This window comes from Mus caroli, unplaced genomic scaffold (assembly GCF_978045245.1).
Source record: "Mus caroli unplaced genomic scaffold, Mus_caroli_1 scaffold_4, whole genome shotgun sequence".
Lineage (NCBI taxonomy): Eukaryota > Metazoa > Chordata > Mammalia > Rodentia > Muridae > Mus > Mus caroli.
The window spans coordinates 93390116-93405517 of NW_028227259.1; the positions used below are offsets into that span (position 1 = coordinate 93390116).

Sequence of the window (15402 nt, forward strand, 5' to 3'; positions counted from 1 at the left end):
TTCAAACTGGCATCTGCACCCCAGCCCCCTCTTTAGATAATAAGAGGCTATCCACTCACTGTGGTGTCCTGCTCCTTCTTGCCGTGCTGAGTCCGATGTGAAATCACGCTCCCCACCCCCAGCCCCCAACACTCAGGTATTCATGGTACAAAGTTGTTAGGCATCTCAGCTACTCTGAGATTTCACATGGGGGTGGGGCAGGGGAGGAAGCTCTCTTTTCTTCATTATATCATCAGCCTTATTGTTCTTCTCTTACCTAGTTCTAAAGGAAAGACTTCAGCACAATCCACCTCCCATGGCTTCTTAGCATCTTTAAAAGCGTGGAGACTCTCTCTAGCATCTCCAGAGAAAGGTGATTGTTTCACTTGATTGGAGGAAAAGATGCATTCCCACAGGCATAAGGAAACCAGTAAGAAAATCAACGTCAGGCCGCGTCTCCTCTTTCACGTTTTTTATTGCTATGTGTTCCCAATACAACCAACAGCATCAGTAGTGTACACCTTGATAAAAAGGAACTTTTTCAGCTTAGTAGAAAAAAAAAAGCGCATAGGTAGAAAGTGGAAGGAATATTTACATCTTATGGGAGGTGTATGTGTGTGACCATCTTCAGGTTCCCTGTGGACCAGATATGTGTACACCCAAGCAAACTAGAGAGAATTTTATTCTGGTGAAGCTTTCAAGAGAGAGAACATTTTAAGGCTCAGGGATGACTTAACTATCAGGAAATCACTTAACTCGACATTTAAAATCCTTGCATGAAGTAGCAGCAATTGTTTCGAGGTATTGAGTCATAGCTTAGGCTCTTGACTTATGATGGTTATAACATAAAGGCCTTCCCAGTCTGTACTTTGAAAGGATGATGCATCTTTACTTTAGTCCGCATAATGGATTTCTAGACATGTTTAGAAAATGACTTCAGAAGCATGCTCACACCACTTTTGTCTTTAAAGTGTAACATAGGAATTACTCATTACATACTTAAAATAGGTTTTGTTTGAAGCAGAGTCTTGTTACATGGCCCAGGCTGGCTGCACACTCATAGTAATCCTCCTGCCTCAGCTTCTGAATGCTGGGATGACAGGTATGCACCACCTCACCGGGCTTTAGAAATGTTCCTAGTTTATTATCTATTAAACAGCTAGCTGAATTCTTGACTATTTTATGCACCCTTGAAGGGAATCAAGTCATTAGCTCTGTATCGACTACTTAAAGAATGTAAATATTTAACACAAGCTTTGCCTGTAATCCCAGCCTCTTGGGAGGTTGTGGCAAGTGGATCACAAGTTCAAGGCCTGCCTAGGTAACTTAGGGAGCTCCTGTATTAAAATATAAAAGGGGACAGAGATGCGGCTCAGCAATGGAGTGCTGGCTTAGCATGTGGGAGGTCCTGGATCCAATCAAGTTCTGCCAAATTTGTCCTTTTTCAAAAGTAAGAATCTGTTCAATTTTAGTTCTTTGAGTTGGCTGTGTGCTTGGTTTAAATTTGTCCTTTCTTCACAGAACATAGCACACACCTCTAATTATGTCTCTCTAGTTTACTAAAATGTCATTGATATTAGTGTCAATATTAAAGACATAAAAAGACTATCAAGAAAAAAAATCAACTCTTAAAATAAATATCTTCAGATCTGTGTCCTATATACAAGTACTATACATCCAGCCCTGGGGGGCGCATTTCTGGTTTCATGTGAACATGTTGGTCACTAACAGAACTACCAGCCTGGCACTGCAGTCCGATGCATTGTGACTGGGAACATTTAGATATGAACCATGCAGAAAATAAATATCTCAACCGCGACGAAGACTCTTCCTTGAACTTGCTCTCAAAGCACTCACGTCCTCAAGTGCCAGTCCTAGCCTGATGATACTCTTCTCAGCTATGAAAGAACACACACAACCCATCTGTGGTGATCACAGAATATCAAGTACAGCTGATAGCACACGAACTGGGCATCACTGAGATGTTGCGCATCGCCACGATGCCCTTTGATGCGATGGCAAGAAGGTTGGGCTTTGTCTTGTGCAAGCTTAGTCACTGCAGCCTGTGCGCACAAACACGTGGAGAGGCTGTCCCCGTTCCCTTTGTTGCAAGAAAGGAAGGCAGTGGATTAAATGAGTCACCTGCACATCGGCAGTGTCAACAGATGACAAATGGCAAGCCCTCTGTATATTGTCAGTAGATGTAATCTCAACTTCTTCATCCTAGTCTGCTTCAAAATCAACCCATGGAACGCCACATAAGGCAATGCTCAATGGCAGGCACCCTAGAACATCCAGAAATGTAAGATAGTAAACAATCACTTGAGAACATCTTTTAAAATAATACTGATTTCTGCAATGTACAGAATTTACACGACAGTTGCAAATTTGCTCATACAGTATTTCTAATATAGATAAATAGGAATACAAGTCTAAGAATTATTTCCAAAATTTCTTGAAGCGTAAACCACTGGCATTTGTTTGGGTTATTCTTAACTGTAACTTTTTTTTTAAAAAAAAAAAACAACAAATGAACAGAACAGCTGATATGCACAATCGGCTCTAGGCTCTTTTCTTCCTTAGAAAGCAACCCTTTCCATTTTTTCTTTTGTTTTGGGGAGAGTTGTTCCTGGCTGTCCCTGAACGGGCCAGCGAGCGGTCACCATCTTGCCTTAGTTTCCCAACTGCTGACATTCTAAGGCAGGGGCCACTGCAGCTGGACTCTTTCCTTCTGAAAAACAGTCTTTGGCGCTTTCTTCTAATGGATTCTGGTAAACAAGTCGATGTGGAACAGGAGGAAGATGGAAGCAACTAAAAAGTGAACCAGCACTTCCGGTCCTTCCATGTACAGAGGACGCGAGTAAACCTTTTGTGGAGAGTACCACTTTTTAACAAGCTGTATGCACCATGCAGGGAGGGAGGCGGTCCAGGTTTCCCTTTGACCTCTAGCTCCACTAGTCTGCTTTCTCATCTCTCTGAGGCTGTTGACCTGGTCGGATGTCTCCTGCTAACACTCTTTGCGTCATCTTTCTTTGGGGTTCTTGTCTGGGGAGAAGCACCTATTGAATCGCTGATAGCAGGGGAGGGGGCAGCAGCCACCGGGGAGGCGGGACGAAGGTCATCAGTCTTTATGGATGAGGAGGATGGCACTGACTCCAGAGTCTTTCTTCCAGCCTGATGTGCTCTCTTCCGGGGGAAGTCAGCACTAGCTCTGCTGCTGGCTCTGAAGGCAGCATCCGCATTGGGGTTTGCCATGGAAGAGATGCTACTCAAGGATTTCTTCTCAGCACGGGTCCCTGAGGAGGAAGGGAGGAAGGGTGTAGGCATGACTAGGGACCTAGGGAGGTCACTAGGGCCAAAGATAGCATCACTGTGGATTTCAGCAGCTTCTTGAAGGTATGGCGGCGGCAGGGTACCACTGCGCTTGCTACATGATTCGCAGCATAACTTGTTATACCCTGGTATGGAGCAGTATCTTGCTAGCACCTCCATTTGACAGAATATGGACTTGTCTCCCAAACATGGCTCATCTGCAAAAACATAAGAAAAAAAAACATGCATAAACATAAAAGGATCAAAGAAACCAAAATTATTAGTAATATAAACTACAGGATGGATATACTGTCAGAGATAACTTTTGTTTTGATTTTTAAATTTTTTAAAAAATGATTTATTTATTATTATACATAAGTACACTGTAGCTGTCTTCGGACACACCAGAAGAGGGCGTCAGATCTCATCACAGGTGGTTGTGAGCCACCATGTAGTTGCTGGGATTTGAACTCAGGACCTTCAAGAAGAGCAGTCAGTGCTCTTACCTGCTGAGCCATCTCGCCAGCCCAATGTTTAATTTTTTAAGGGAGGACTTCACTGCATTACCCAGGTTAGCCACTCTACTGTTGAGATTGTGAGCATGTCCCACCACACACAGCTAAACCAAGCAGCTCGTTATCTACCACACACTAGGCACGATCATCCTTTTACTATCTCCAGGAGAAGCTGTCAGGACACTGAGGGGGAACACTGTCTTTAAGACAACACTGAGGTGTGTATCAGATTGTAGAAGGACAAAAACCTCATTGCATTCATTTTGAAGATGGAGAGAAGCATAATTTTTAATTGTGTAATATTGAAGTTTGCCTTTCTAATAAGTTGATTCTACAATGACTTTTAATACACAAATAAAATGAATATTAAACACTGCTTTTTAAAAAAGATTTATTTATCTTATGTATATGAGTACACTGTCGATGTCTTCAGACACACCAGAAGAGGGCATCAGATCTCATTACAGATGATTGTGAGCCACCATGTGGTTGCTGGGAATCGAACTTGGGATCTCTGGAAGAGTAGACGGTGCCCTTAACCACTGAACCATTTCTCCAGCCCTAAACACTGCTTCTATAACTAACTAAATCATTATAACACTTAGCAAAGGAAACAATGACCACTTGGATTAAAACAGAATTGTCCGGCTTGAGAACAAGTGTTATGTTTATTATGGGATATTCTTAGGCTCTTATTAGTCATGTTTACTACTGGACATTCTCAGGTCCTTATTAGAAAACAAAACAGCTCTATAAAATATGTCAACTCTGTTCTAAGCAACTTACATGTTTTATATTCAATTTTATGAAACTGACAGTATTTTATGTCTATACATGTGACCCAGGAAATGTGGCCCTGTACCATTTAAAAAGTGAAGGATTACGGCACCCATAGGCCTTCATTATGTAAGAACACACGTCAAGGTAACAACTCTGCTCTATAATGCCAAAGAACTTTTGAGAGTTCTTTTTAAGAGCGTCAGTTGGTGACGTTGACAGCAGGCTGCTTTCTTGTTTCAGTGCCATTCCATGTCCACATATCCCAAGCTGACAGTTACGCTGTCTTGACACGTGTAGGTCTACTGCATTATATGGAGTCTGAACACCTTATGCTTGTAAAAGTTATAAGCTAGGTGGTGTTATTGGTGGAGGATTTCTGAGTTTTTTAACCTCAAAATACCAGTTCTTTACTTGTGGACTATATTTCCTGTCTGTCTATCTAAAACTAAGCAAACTGCCCTTGCTATGAGTAAGGCTGTAGCCTCTGCTGAGGGAGTCTTTCTCACAGACATCCTTTTGCCTGCTACTGATGGGAGGCTGGGCCCAGAAACATCCCCTGTGCATTAGAGAGGGGCTAAGATGGAACTCTTGTTTAAATGAGCACCTGGCCACTGCAGAGCGACCGAGAGCCCAAGTCTCATTAGGTCAAGAATATGCTTCTGTATGGATGAGTAAAAGACACTGAGGGCAAACTTCATGATAATTTTGTAGGTATAGATGAGCAGGTCTTAAAGACAAATGAGTATTATAACCAAATATAATCCTACAACACAATCATTAAAATAATGGAAATTTTATAGCTTTCTCACACCGCCCATGTCATAAAAACCTTGGGAAGAGAGGTTGATGTCGGACCTCAAAAGGTACAATTGAATCTGGAGTTTGTGACTGAGGGCTACCCTACCTGTTTGGCTGAAATAGCATGGAAATTTATGATGTCAGAACTCCCAAAATTGGCTTTCAACTTAGAGCTCAGGGCAGTAAAGCCAGGAGACAAACATGGGCACACTAACACAGGGATGCTGTCTCCTTGGCACATTGATTTTACAGTGTCTCACCCACTACCACCAAAAGGGAGCAAGTAGATCTGTGCAGACAGGCAGCCAGACACACATATTTGAGCTAGTAAAATCAACAGAGTTTACCTAGAAAGTGTTCATCAATGACAGTAATAACTATATAGGCAAATTCATACAGCAACAGGAAGTTTAAAAGCATCTAATTGGATATGTATTTTTGTTTTGTTTGTTTCGTGGGGTTTTGTTTTGTTTTGTTTGAGTTTCTATATTGAAAATCACTTTCCAAAGGAAACAGCTAAATAAAGAAGTCCTATGTCTCCCCCTGGTGGCCATGTTGGATCTTACTAGTTCTTTCTCCTTTTTTTCATTTAAAAGGTTAGTTTTATTTTAAAAATCAATTACTATAATTATTGTAAAAGGAAAATAAGATGCAGTCATAGTAATAGTTACAGAAAATATTTGAAAATTAATGAAAAAATAAAGTATTAGCAAATTAGAACTACAAGGAACCCAATGTAGTAATCAATACCCATAAAAGCGTCTATGGTAAATGTTAACTAATGTGAAACTTTCAGAAACGTTTCACTTTTTGTTTTGTTTTGTTTTGTTTTTGTTTTTTGAGACAGGATTTCTCTGTGTAGTCCTGGCTGTCCTGGAACTCACTTTGTAGACCAGGCTGGCCTCGAACTCAGAAATCTGCCTGCCTCTGCCTCCCAAGTGCTTCGATTAAAGGCGTGCGCCACCACGTCCAGCTACATTTCACTTTTATTTATTATTTTTCATTGTATTCTCTTCTTACTTTTTTATTATTTAAAACAGCTTTTAAATTTAAATATATTTTGGTCTTAATCTTACCCTTTCCCAAGTCCTCCCAGAATCTCACCCCCAGTGCAACTTTAAGTTCTTTCTCAAAAGAAAAGAAAAGAAAAGAAAAGAAAAGAAAAGAAAAGAAAAGAAAAGAAAAGAAACTCAATACAACAACAAAAAACCCTAAACCAAGAAAACCAATTAAAACCCTACAAACAAACTAAAGCAAAGAATCCACCAAGTGTAGCCAAATAAAAGCACCACACACAACACACACACACACCACTGCTACCACCACCACAACTAAACAAGTGTGGAGTCCATTACATGTTGGCCAACTACTCCTAAACATGAGACCTATCCTTGAGTAGTTCATTAATTTTCCCTCCTTCAGCACATGTGACAGGTAATTCAACTGTTAACCTTTACCCTAGTGTGTTGTGGCTTGGTCTAATGCTTGTATTATGTTAATTGAGTCCCCCAAATTGCAATAGAATCTACAGGTAAGATGCTGAGGGTTCCCGCCCCAAGTTCGTTTTGACTGATAAATAAAGTTGCTGGTGGCCAATGGCTGGGCCAAAAGACAGAGGCGGGACTTTTGGGTTTCCCCAGGGAAGGGGAGTGAAGGAGGAGGAAGGACATAGCCATGCCTGGGAGGAAGAAGGTTACACCAGGCCTGACAGGTGCAGAAGAGATAGCACAGCCATCATGTAAGAGTCAGAGATCATTGCCCAGGAGGGTTGCCGGTCTGGGTCCAGGACAGCCAAAATGGAATCTAGGTTTTAGTAGGTGTGTGTGAGTGTGTGTGTGTGTGTGTGTGTGTGTGTGTGTGTGTGCATGTGCTCGCACATACTTCATTAAGGAACCCAGAACACTGGGGTTAAGGAAAGTGCCACTGCCATTGCCACCACTGGGACAATTTGAGTAGATAGAGTTTGTTGGGTTCTACTACACTAGTGGCTAATTCATTCATCCATTCACTTATCCATTTAAAAATATATGGAACAAAGTAACGTATAGTAATATAAAATCTATCACATAAGTTGGACAAGACAACTTATTTTTTTTGTTGTTGTTTTTTTTTTTTTTTTTTTTTTTTTTTTTTTTTTTTTTTTTTTTTTTGCAGTTTGAATCTGAGTGTATTCTGCAGCTCTCAAGCAGGGGATTTTATACATTAAAACCAAACATTACATTTCTTAGAAACTGTATCCAGTGAAACAATCACAAATACCAACAAAAATCATTTGGCACAATAAAGCACAAAAATCATTCAAGCATTACAACTCTGAAACTATGTATTCAGTGAATCACAAACAGAACAGGTAACATCATTATAAATCATCAAACTATAACAATTCTAAAAGGATGTATTCAATGTGGGCAGTTATCCAAGGCTAGTTGCATATTTCTAAAAGCAGGCTAATAAATCTTATGGTCAGTACTGACAAGACAACTTATATTGAAGGATAAGTGCCCAAGAAAAAGGATGTGAAGGTGAACTGGCCGTGACATCTGTCATCCCACTGGTCACCAAAGTTAATGTGGCTGCTCTGGCTGATGGCCCCCCTTCCCCCCCCCTCACCAATCCATGTGAACCCCTCCCATAGCTCCACTCTTGGTCAAAGACAATGACCTTCCCCAAACAGAGGAGAAGTGGTCTTTGGTCATGTGTTCCTTGCTAGAACCCTCCAAACATGCTCTGGAGGTTTTGCCATTTTAGGTATAGTTGTTTACAATACTTAAAGGCTGGAAGCCTAAAATGTCCAAAATACAAAGCTATTTGAAGAAGTTGCCAAGTTTCTTACAAAAAAGGGGAGGGAGGATGCCAGAGTTTAATATTACTTATGGGTTGAAATGTAGAGAAAAAAAAAATCCCTTTAGTCTTGAGTTTCACCAGAGCGCACACCAATGAGAGTAAGAAGAGAGGCGCAGCGGTAAGGAGATGAAGCAGATGTCAGGTGTCTTTCCTAATTGCTATCTGCCGTATCCTGTGGAACATGGTCTCTGCCTCTGATGAGCTGTGAGTACAGGTATGTGCTGCCATCAGGAGAGCCCAGGGCCTGAACTCAGGTTTGCATACTCCTGCAGCAAGCACATTACCCGCTGAGTCAGCTCCCCAGTTCAGATTTAAATAAATAAACAAATATTATATTTTAAATATTTTAAACAAACAAACAAGCAAACAAACATTCTACTTTCAAAATACAACTAGTTGGCTCACTCAGGCAACTGCTTTATTTTGGCATATGTACAAGGTGTCTGTTTTGAAGTTAGAAGTCACCCCATGTACAAGGTGTCTATTTTGGAATCATACTTTATATGTATGGGCAGTTAATAAAAAGGATCTTAAGGTTGAGTCACATTTAATTTCTGTATGCCTAAATAATTTTAATAAAACATCTCAAAGCCTGCCGTAATAATCTAACTATACTTCTGCAAGATTATAAAGGTAAATCATAGAGAAACAAAAAGTAGTCCCCAACAGAAACTCACATGGAAAGAAGCTACACATGTTTGAAATAGCCCCACCCAGTATCCCCAATGTACTGGTTGGTAACCCTATTTCAAACAGCATTCTCAGACTATTATTTCCAAAGGTGTCTTCATTTGACTATTTCTTGGATGCAAGTTCCAGACCTTATGCTGAAAGGAATTTCTGCTTTCTAAGGTTCAACAATATGACAAAGAACAAGCAGCCATGCTCTTACCATTACAGGGAGGCAGCTGGCAGGGTCTGACAGACTCGGGCTTTTCTCCATCACAGTGGTCTCCAGTCCTGCAGAGAACCTGTCTCACCTCTGTTCCCTCACCGCAGGTCACTGAACACTACAGAGACAAAGGCTGCAATTACAGATGTTGATTCTACAGAGCCGAGGCACATGCATGCTCCCAGGATCTCTACCCCCACAATGCACAGGTCACAAACCACTTGACAACTCTGGAGTTCTCTCTCTATGGAAGAAATGTTGTACAGAGATTCTGAGGCCAACTAACCATGGACTCATACATTGGTGTCTTTGCCAGGTCCTGGTAGGCAGCCCCCAACTCCTTTAGTTTTTTTCTGACAAGAACTTTCAAACTAAGCTGAGAAACTTCTGTACTGTCGAGATAGGCTGAGCTGGGAGAATCTCAGTTCCAGGACTCTACGAGGAATGGGCATGTCTCCATATTATCCCCTATGGATGACTGGCCCTCTCTTCTGTAACTGCCTTTTGATGTGCCGTCTTTCTATAAACCCTCTTATTTTGAGTCCATAGAAGTATCAAGAACAGGTGGTATTATAGACAATGAAACAATGATCCAGCCAGTTACCAAATTCCACTTGACCCCAGGCTGTGGCTAAGTACTGAGGAAGCAAGGCACACTGCCATTGGACCAAAGGCAAGCTCAGACTAAGACAGGCTTCACAATGCTCTATTGGGAGTAAGAGTCTACAGCTACTCTGGTCCCTGTCCTTTAAAGGCAGAGGAAACCTTGGTAGAAGGGATCACAAGGTAATGAGTAAGGAATTTGGACGATGATGGTGAGCCTTGGTGGAGGGGGAAGATATGGTGAGACCAGAGACAGGGAAGAACAAGTCACATGAAGGTGCAGGCTTGAGTAAGTGTAATTTGGAACATAGAAAGTTTACCAGCTAGAATGAGGATAGAGTGAGAGGGGTGTGGGTACGTGGGGTTACTGACGTCTAGGGTCTTGCATTCTGTGGTGGATTGGAACATATGTAAAAGGAAGTCACTATGATCTCAGAAGGGTCAGGGACCTTTCAGATGCCTCCGTCTCACTGAACACCTAGTCACGGCTTGTCCCTGCCACCTATTAATAACCACAAACACTGTCTGAAAGTGTTAATTTTTCCTAACCCCTTCACACACTCATGCTAACAAACACCTCACCTCATTCCAGGATCCTGTTTTCCACTGAGCTGGACAGGGCATTCTGTTACAGGGCCGGCGGCTCTCAGGACGGTCTCCAAGGCAGTACTTGCTGTGCACCGAGCGGTTGGTGCCATCCTGCAGTGGCTGGAGGCAGCGCACGGTGCGCAGCTGGTTCCCAGAGCTGCCACAGCTTCGGCTACAGTGCTCCCATTCATCCGCTGCCCAGCTGTGGGAGCAAGAGGGAGCGGTGAAGGAGGCAGCGAGCATCCCCACAGCGCGACGCCTAGGTACTTCCCATCTTCTGAATGAGTGCACATTATGGGGGAACAACTTTCTGACAACGGTCCCAACGCTTGGCTTTTGAACAACAGAGGGATTTGGCTACTACACTCTTATTCGTGAAATAGTAAGCTTGCTTACCATTTCAAATATTCTAGCTTCCACTATTATTGGACCTCAGCGAACCCAAGAGAAAGGTCATACGTGCAGGCCTGGATAGAAAGTACGTCCTTAAACCCACCTAATAAAAATGTTTCTGGAGACTAATGTTCAAAACTACCTCCCATGGGACATTTCCAAATTCTAATGTCGCTGAGAGTGGGATAATGCTGAGTCAGCTGTGATTACAGTTCTCTCATAAGTCATGTCTCTTGAATAGGAATCACAATTGAGGCCTTCACAGATGAGCACAATTCCTTATCCTAAATACCATGTTTCATTTTGACAGACTAGGTCGGTCTTAAATTACGAGAAGGAAAGCGTACTAAGGTATCGATATACTTCTACATTAGGACTTCGTAGTTACAGAAGGGACAGATAATCTGCACCCCTCGAGTATGTGCACACTGACTGACCAGATGGAAGAAGGAAAAGCCTGTAAGAAAAACTCAAGAGATGGCCTACAAAAAGAAATCAGACCTCGCTGAAGTAGGGAGTAAGGGTGGGAGTGGACAGAAGAGAATGTGGAGATGACAAAGGACTCCCTCAGCTGCCTTCAGAGAGGCTGGTTGGCTGATCTCCCAGGCAGCATAATCCATGGAGCTAACCACAGTGTAGTATGCACTTCAAAGCTGTGAAAACATTTATGGGTGCATGTCACATAGAAGAGCCAAGTGTCTGAGGGTAAGTATATATTAATCACCTCCATCTGAACATTATCAAAATATATTTGTGCACCGTAAGTGTAATTACTTGCCATGAAATTAAGTCTACAAGTACACGGTACTCTAGGAAAGATGCTCACACGGGTCCACTTCATCACTGGGCAGTTGTCTTCTGATGGCAACAAGGTTTTAAGAACTTTAGACAGAAAAGAAAAAAAAATATGTCCTATAGGACTTTGAATCAAAATGAGCACTAATTTTCAATAACTCAGGACTCTAGCCAAGAAAGGGACAGATACTTTAAGATTCTGGGGAAAAACAGAAATAGCTACCTACGTGTGTGTCTCCGAGAACTCAAAGGTGAGAGCAGAAGCAAGACTTGTCTCATAATTGTACTTCAACCTCTTAGATGTTTTTCCTACATATCTACAGTTAAATCTTCTCTCTATATATTTTTTCCCTTGTTATACTTTACATTCCTGAAGAGACTGGTGCCTCTGGCAATGGAAGAATGAACCAAGAATAAGATGTAATTGACTCAGGACAGCCAGGGAGAAAGGTTTGTGAAAGCCGGGCTGAGGCAGAACTCTGAAACTAAGTAATAGGGTGTTTAAAATTTAGAAGTGATTAGTCTTCAAGACAAACAGTTTTACAAAAAAAAAAAAAAAAAAAAAAAAAAGGAAGCCGTATTCTGCTCTAACAGTATGACTTATCTGTTGTGGCACTCACCCCAGATACCATTGCCAGTAAAATAAGTCTGTATCTTTTTCAACAGGCGTATTTATTTATTTATTATTTAATGAATGAGTACTATGATACATGTGCACTTTCGTGTCACTGATACCCTTATAGATGGTCCTGAGCCACCATGTGGGTGCTGAGAATCGAACTCGGGACCTCTGGAAGAACAGCCCATGCTCTTAACCACTGAGCTATCTCACCAGCCCCATAAGTCCGTGTTGTTAAAACCAAGAAAGAAAGGGTTAAGTGTGGTCTATAGAGAGTGTCAAGGAATGTTCCACCTTTGGAAGAAACTCAACATTTATTATGCGACCTGTCAACCTGTCATTCCCCCCCCCCGCCCCCAAGAGTCAACAGGTAGATGTCAACATTTAGATAAAGATGGGTAAAAGTCAAATATCAAAATAAACAAAGCAGCTAAGATATGTATTTGTTTTTCAGGAGTAGGAATGTAGGGAAGAGCAGGACCACAGCTGTATATACTCCTCACCCTTGTGATAAGATTGACTACTTAAATGCCGAAGCTTCGAATTAAACAGAACATTAACAGCATTCCCATTCCCACCGTGCCAGCAGCAGGGCCGCATGACTCAGTGCTTACACCGGGTGTGTGCACTCCTGAATGTTGCACATGCGTCTGATGGGTTTCGGCTTTTTATTGACCTCGCAGAAACTGCGGTGAACCATTTTACTGTCGCTTTTCCTTCGGCATCCATATTTCGTATACTGGAATCCTGGATCAGAAAGTAAGCTTCATTTAGGCACTTACTAATGGCAAACATTTGAATATTCACAAATGCATTCCTGTAATAAACATCTGCATATGTATAATATGCCAGGTACCACAATAGGTATTGCCATTTTTGAATGGAAATGAGTTTAAAATTAAATGGCCCACTTTCTTGGAACTTACGTTTAGTAAATACTAAAACTTATTACGCAGTACCCGTGAAATTGCCGGTGAATGAGATAGAGTGTTCACACTGCCACAAGGGAGTAGATTAGGTAACCACTGTGGTGACCAATATGAGGTGAGTAGTACAGACCTTTACAGAGCTCAGCAGTGAACTTTCTGCAGGGGTGGAAACAAATACATAGGAAAGACCACTTGTTTAGCTGATGGGAAGGGGCAGGGAAGCCTTACAAACCAACCCCTTCTTAAGCATACAGTGGAGCTCAAACTGTTGTGCATAGAGGAGAGAACATGGCACCAGTGCCACATACAGGAAAGAACATGTGATGGGCTACGTACTTCCGGTGGGTGGAGAACATGTCATGTGTGAAGAGGAAGGAGGTAAGAAAGCATCAGTTCTACAAAGTCACGAGCCTCACTCAGGAAAGCATTTGGACCTGGAGGTCATTCGTTGATATTTGTAGAACAAACACACAGACAGCAAAACCCCTCTAGGAATTGAAAACTTCGTATCCCTTATAAAAGTTGTAAGGAAGTTGAGTATCTAGGAATTTAGATTAATCATTCCATTTACTGTCCAAATTATAGATTACGATCCATGCATGGTTTCCTGGTTGCAGACCTCTGGATCCTTCACTCCTAAACAGTTCACATTACTACAAAATTATTCTTAGAAGATATTACACAGACAATATTCAAAACCTGCCACTGTCCTTGTAAAGTTTCTCCCAGCAAGGCTTTACCCATCAGGGACCATGTGGGCCATCTAACATCCAAGTTTCCTTGGCTTCCACCAACAGGAATAATTTCCCAAACTCCATCTTTAAGGCATTTACTATTCTTGAAATGTATAAGCCAGTTGTTTTGTACAAGGCTATTGCAAGATGCTTTGCTTAATGATCCTTAATGATGAGACTCAGCTTATTAACTCTCTACAAGAATACTACCCGAATGGCTGTGTGTCTTCAGGGCCATACGTCAGACGACTGAAGGATTTTAATTGCAAGAGCCAATATAATTCTAGTCACCCATTAAGTTAAAAACATTATCATGTAAAGAGAGAAGAAAATCAGTAGAGGAAAAATCACAATATACTTCTATTCCAAAACAGTGGAGGAAGCCTAGTGAGGTAGGCACAGATGCTATCCATATTAAAATGTCATTGATAACCTTGGGGACCATGTCTATTGGAACATATGAAAAAGTAAGAATCCAAATTAAATCAGTATCTATCTTGCAATGGGGAATGAAGTAACATTCTTAAAAGCCCCAAACATGTTATGCCCTTTCCAGAAACACTGTAGAAATAGAGTCTGAACATTAATTAAATTGGCTTACCCAGAATTCTCTACTATGAATATTTTTTCTGTTTATTATTCAGAATTTAATTAGATAGTGATTACTGTAACTATTCTTCTTGTTGGGGAGAATTCTGTTATTGTATGTTTAATACTAGAATATTTGTTGTGCAGAACCAGACAAACAGATTGTTAAAAATGGGGTCCATCTCATGGATCTGGTCCGGAGAAATGAGAGAAGAAATTCAGTACAGCAAGGCAGTGTGGTACTCAGCTAAGCTGGTCTGAATCCTATGTTTTTTGAAGAACCACTTACCTGTGTCTCAATTTCACCATCAGTATAATGAAGATTAAAAATAGTACTGACACCATAGAGCTGCTGTGAGTATGGACACACAGATAGACCAAGCATTCAGTAGAGCAGTAGCATCTACAACATAGTGTAATTAGGTATACAGATGGATGTGATTAACTGAGTTCTTGCTAGCACAAACAGAAAAGATGTGCATACACGTGGACACCAAGATGGAGAAGAGGCAGCAGCCTCAGTAAACTGGATTGGAAGAAGTTGTAGATTTGGGGAAAAGTGATTAAGGTTTTAAGATTATGTTGGAGTTGGCCTAGTGCTGCTATGTATTCACATGCTGAACACTGGCCCCCAAGGTCTGCTTACAGTCCCATGAGCACATACTCATGTATACCAAAGGATGATGTTAAATGCTGGTCGCCAATCTTCTCTGACTGGTTAAAAAAGCTATAGCCAATGACTGGGAAGAATAGAGGTAGGCAGGATTTTGAAGAATAGATGTACCAGGCTGGGGGTCTCAGATAGGGACCTCTAGGAAGGAGGAGGAGAAGGAAGAGAGGAGAGGAGGAGGCTGCTGTGAAAAGAGATGGACCATGGGCATGTGGCCAGGAGAAGTGCATCCTGAACACAGACTGATGACCAAAAGGCAATCCGGGAGAAGGGGAGCTCAGCTGGGAATTAGCCAGTTTAGCATATAAAAATAAATCAGGAATAATTTGTTCAGTAATCATGCTAAAGCTGAATAAATAAATC

At 41.5% G+C, this 15402-nt stretch overlaps 1 protein-coding gene across 2 annotated transcripts in view; it reads right to left on the reverse strand.

Annotated features, from left to right (window-relative positions):
- Window positions 1–499: 499 nt before the first annotated feature.
- Adamts3 (ADAM metallopeptidase with thrombospondin type 1 motif 3) overlaps window positions 500–15402 on the reverse strand; it is a 221790-nt gene continuing 206887 nt past the window's right edge. For both annotated transcript variants that reach the window (XM_021162812.2, XM_021162810.2), the window contains exons 19-22: window positions 12733–12865; window positions 10306–10513; window positions 9121–9238; window positions 500–3509 (exon numbers count right to left, since the gene is read on the reverse strand). In XM_021162812.2, coding sequence (XP_021018471.1) covers window positions 2947–3509; window positions 9121–9238; window positions 10306–10513; window positions 12733–12865 — 1022 coding nt within the window. In that variant the 3' untranslated portion in view covers window positions 500–2946. The remainder of the gene's footprint in view (window positions 3510–9120; window positions 9239–10305; window positions 10514–12732; window positions 12866–15402) is intronic.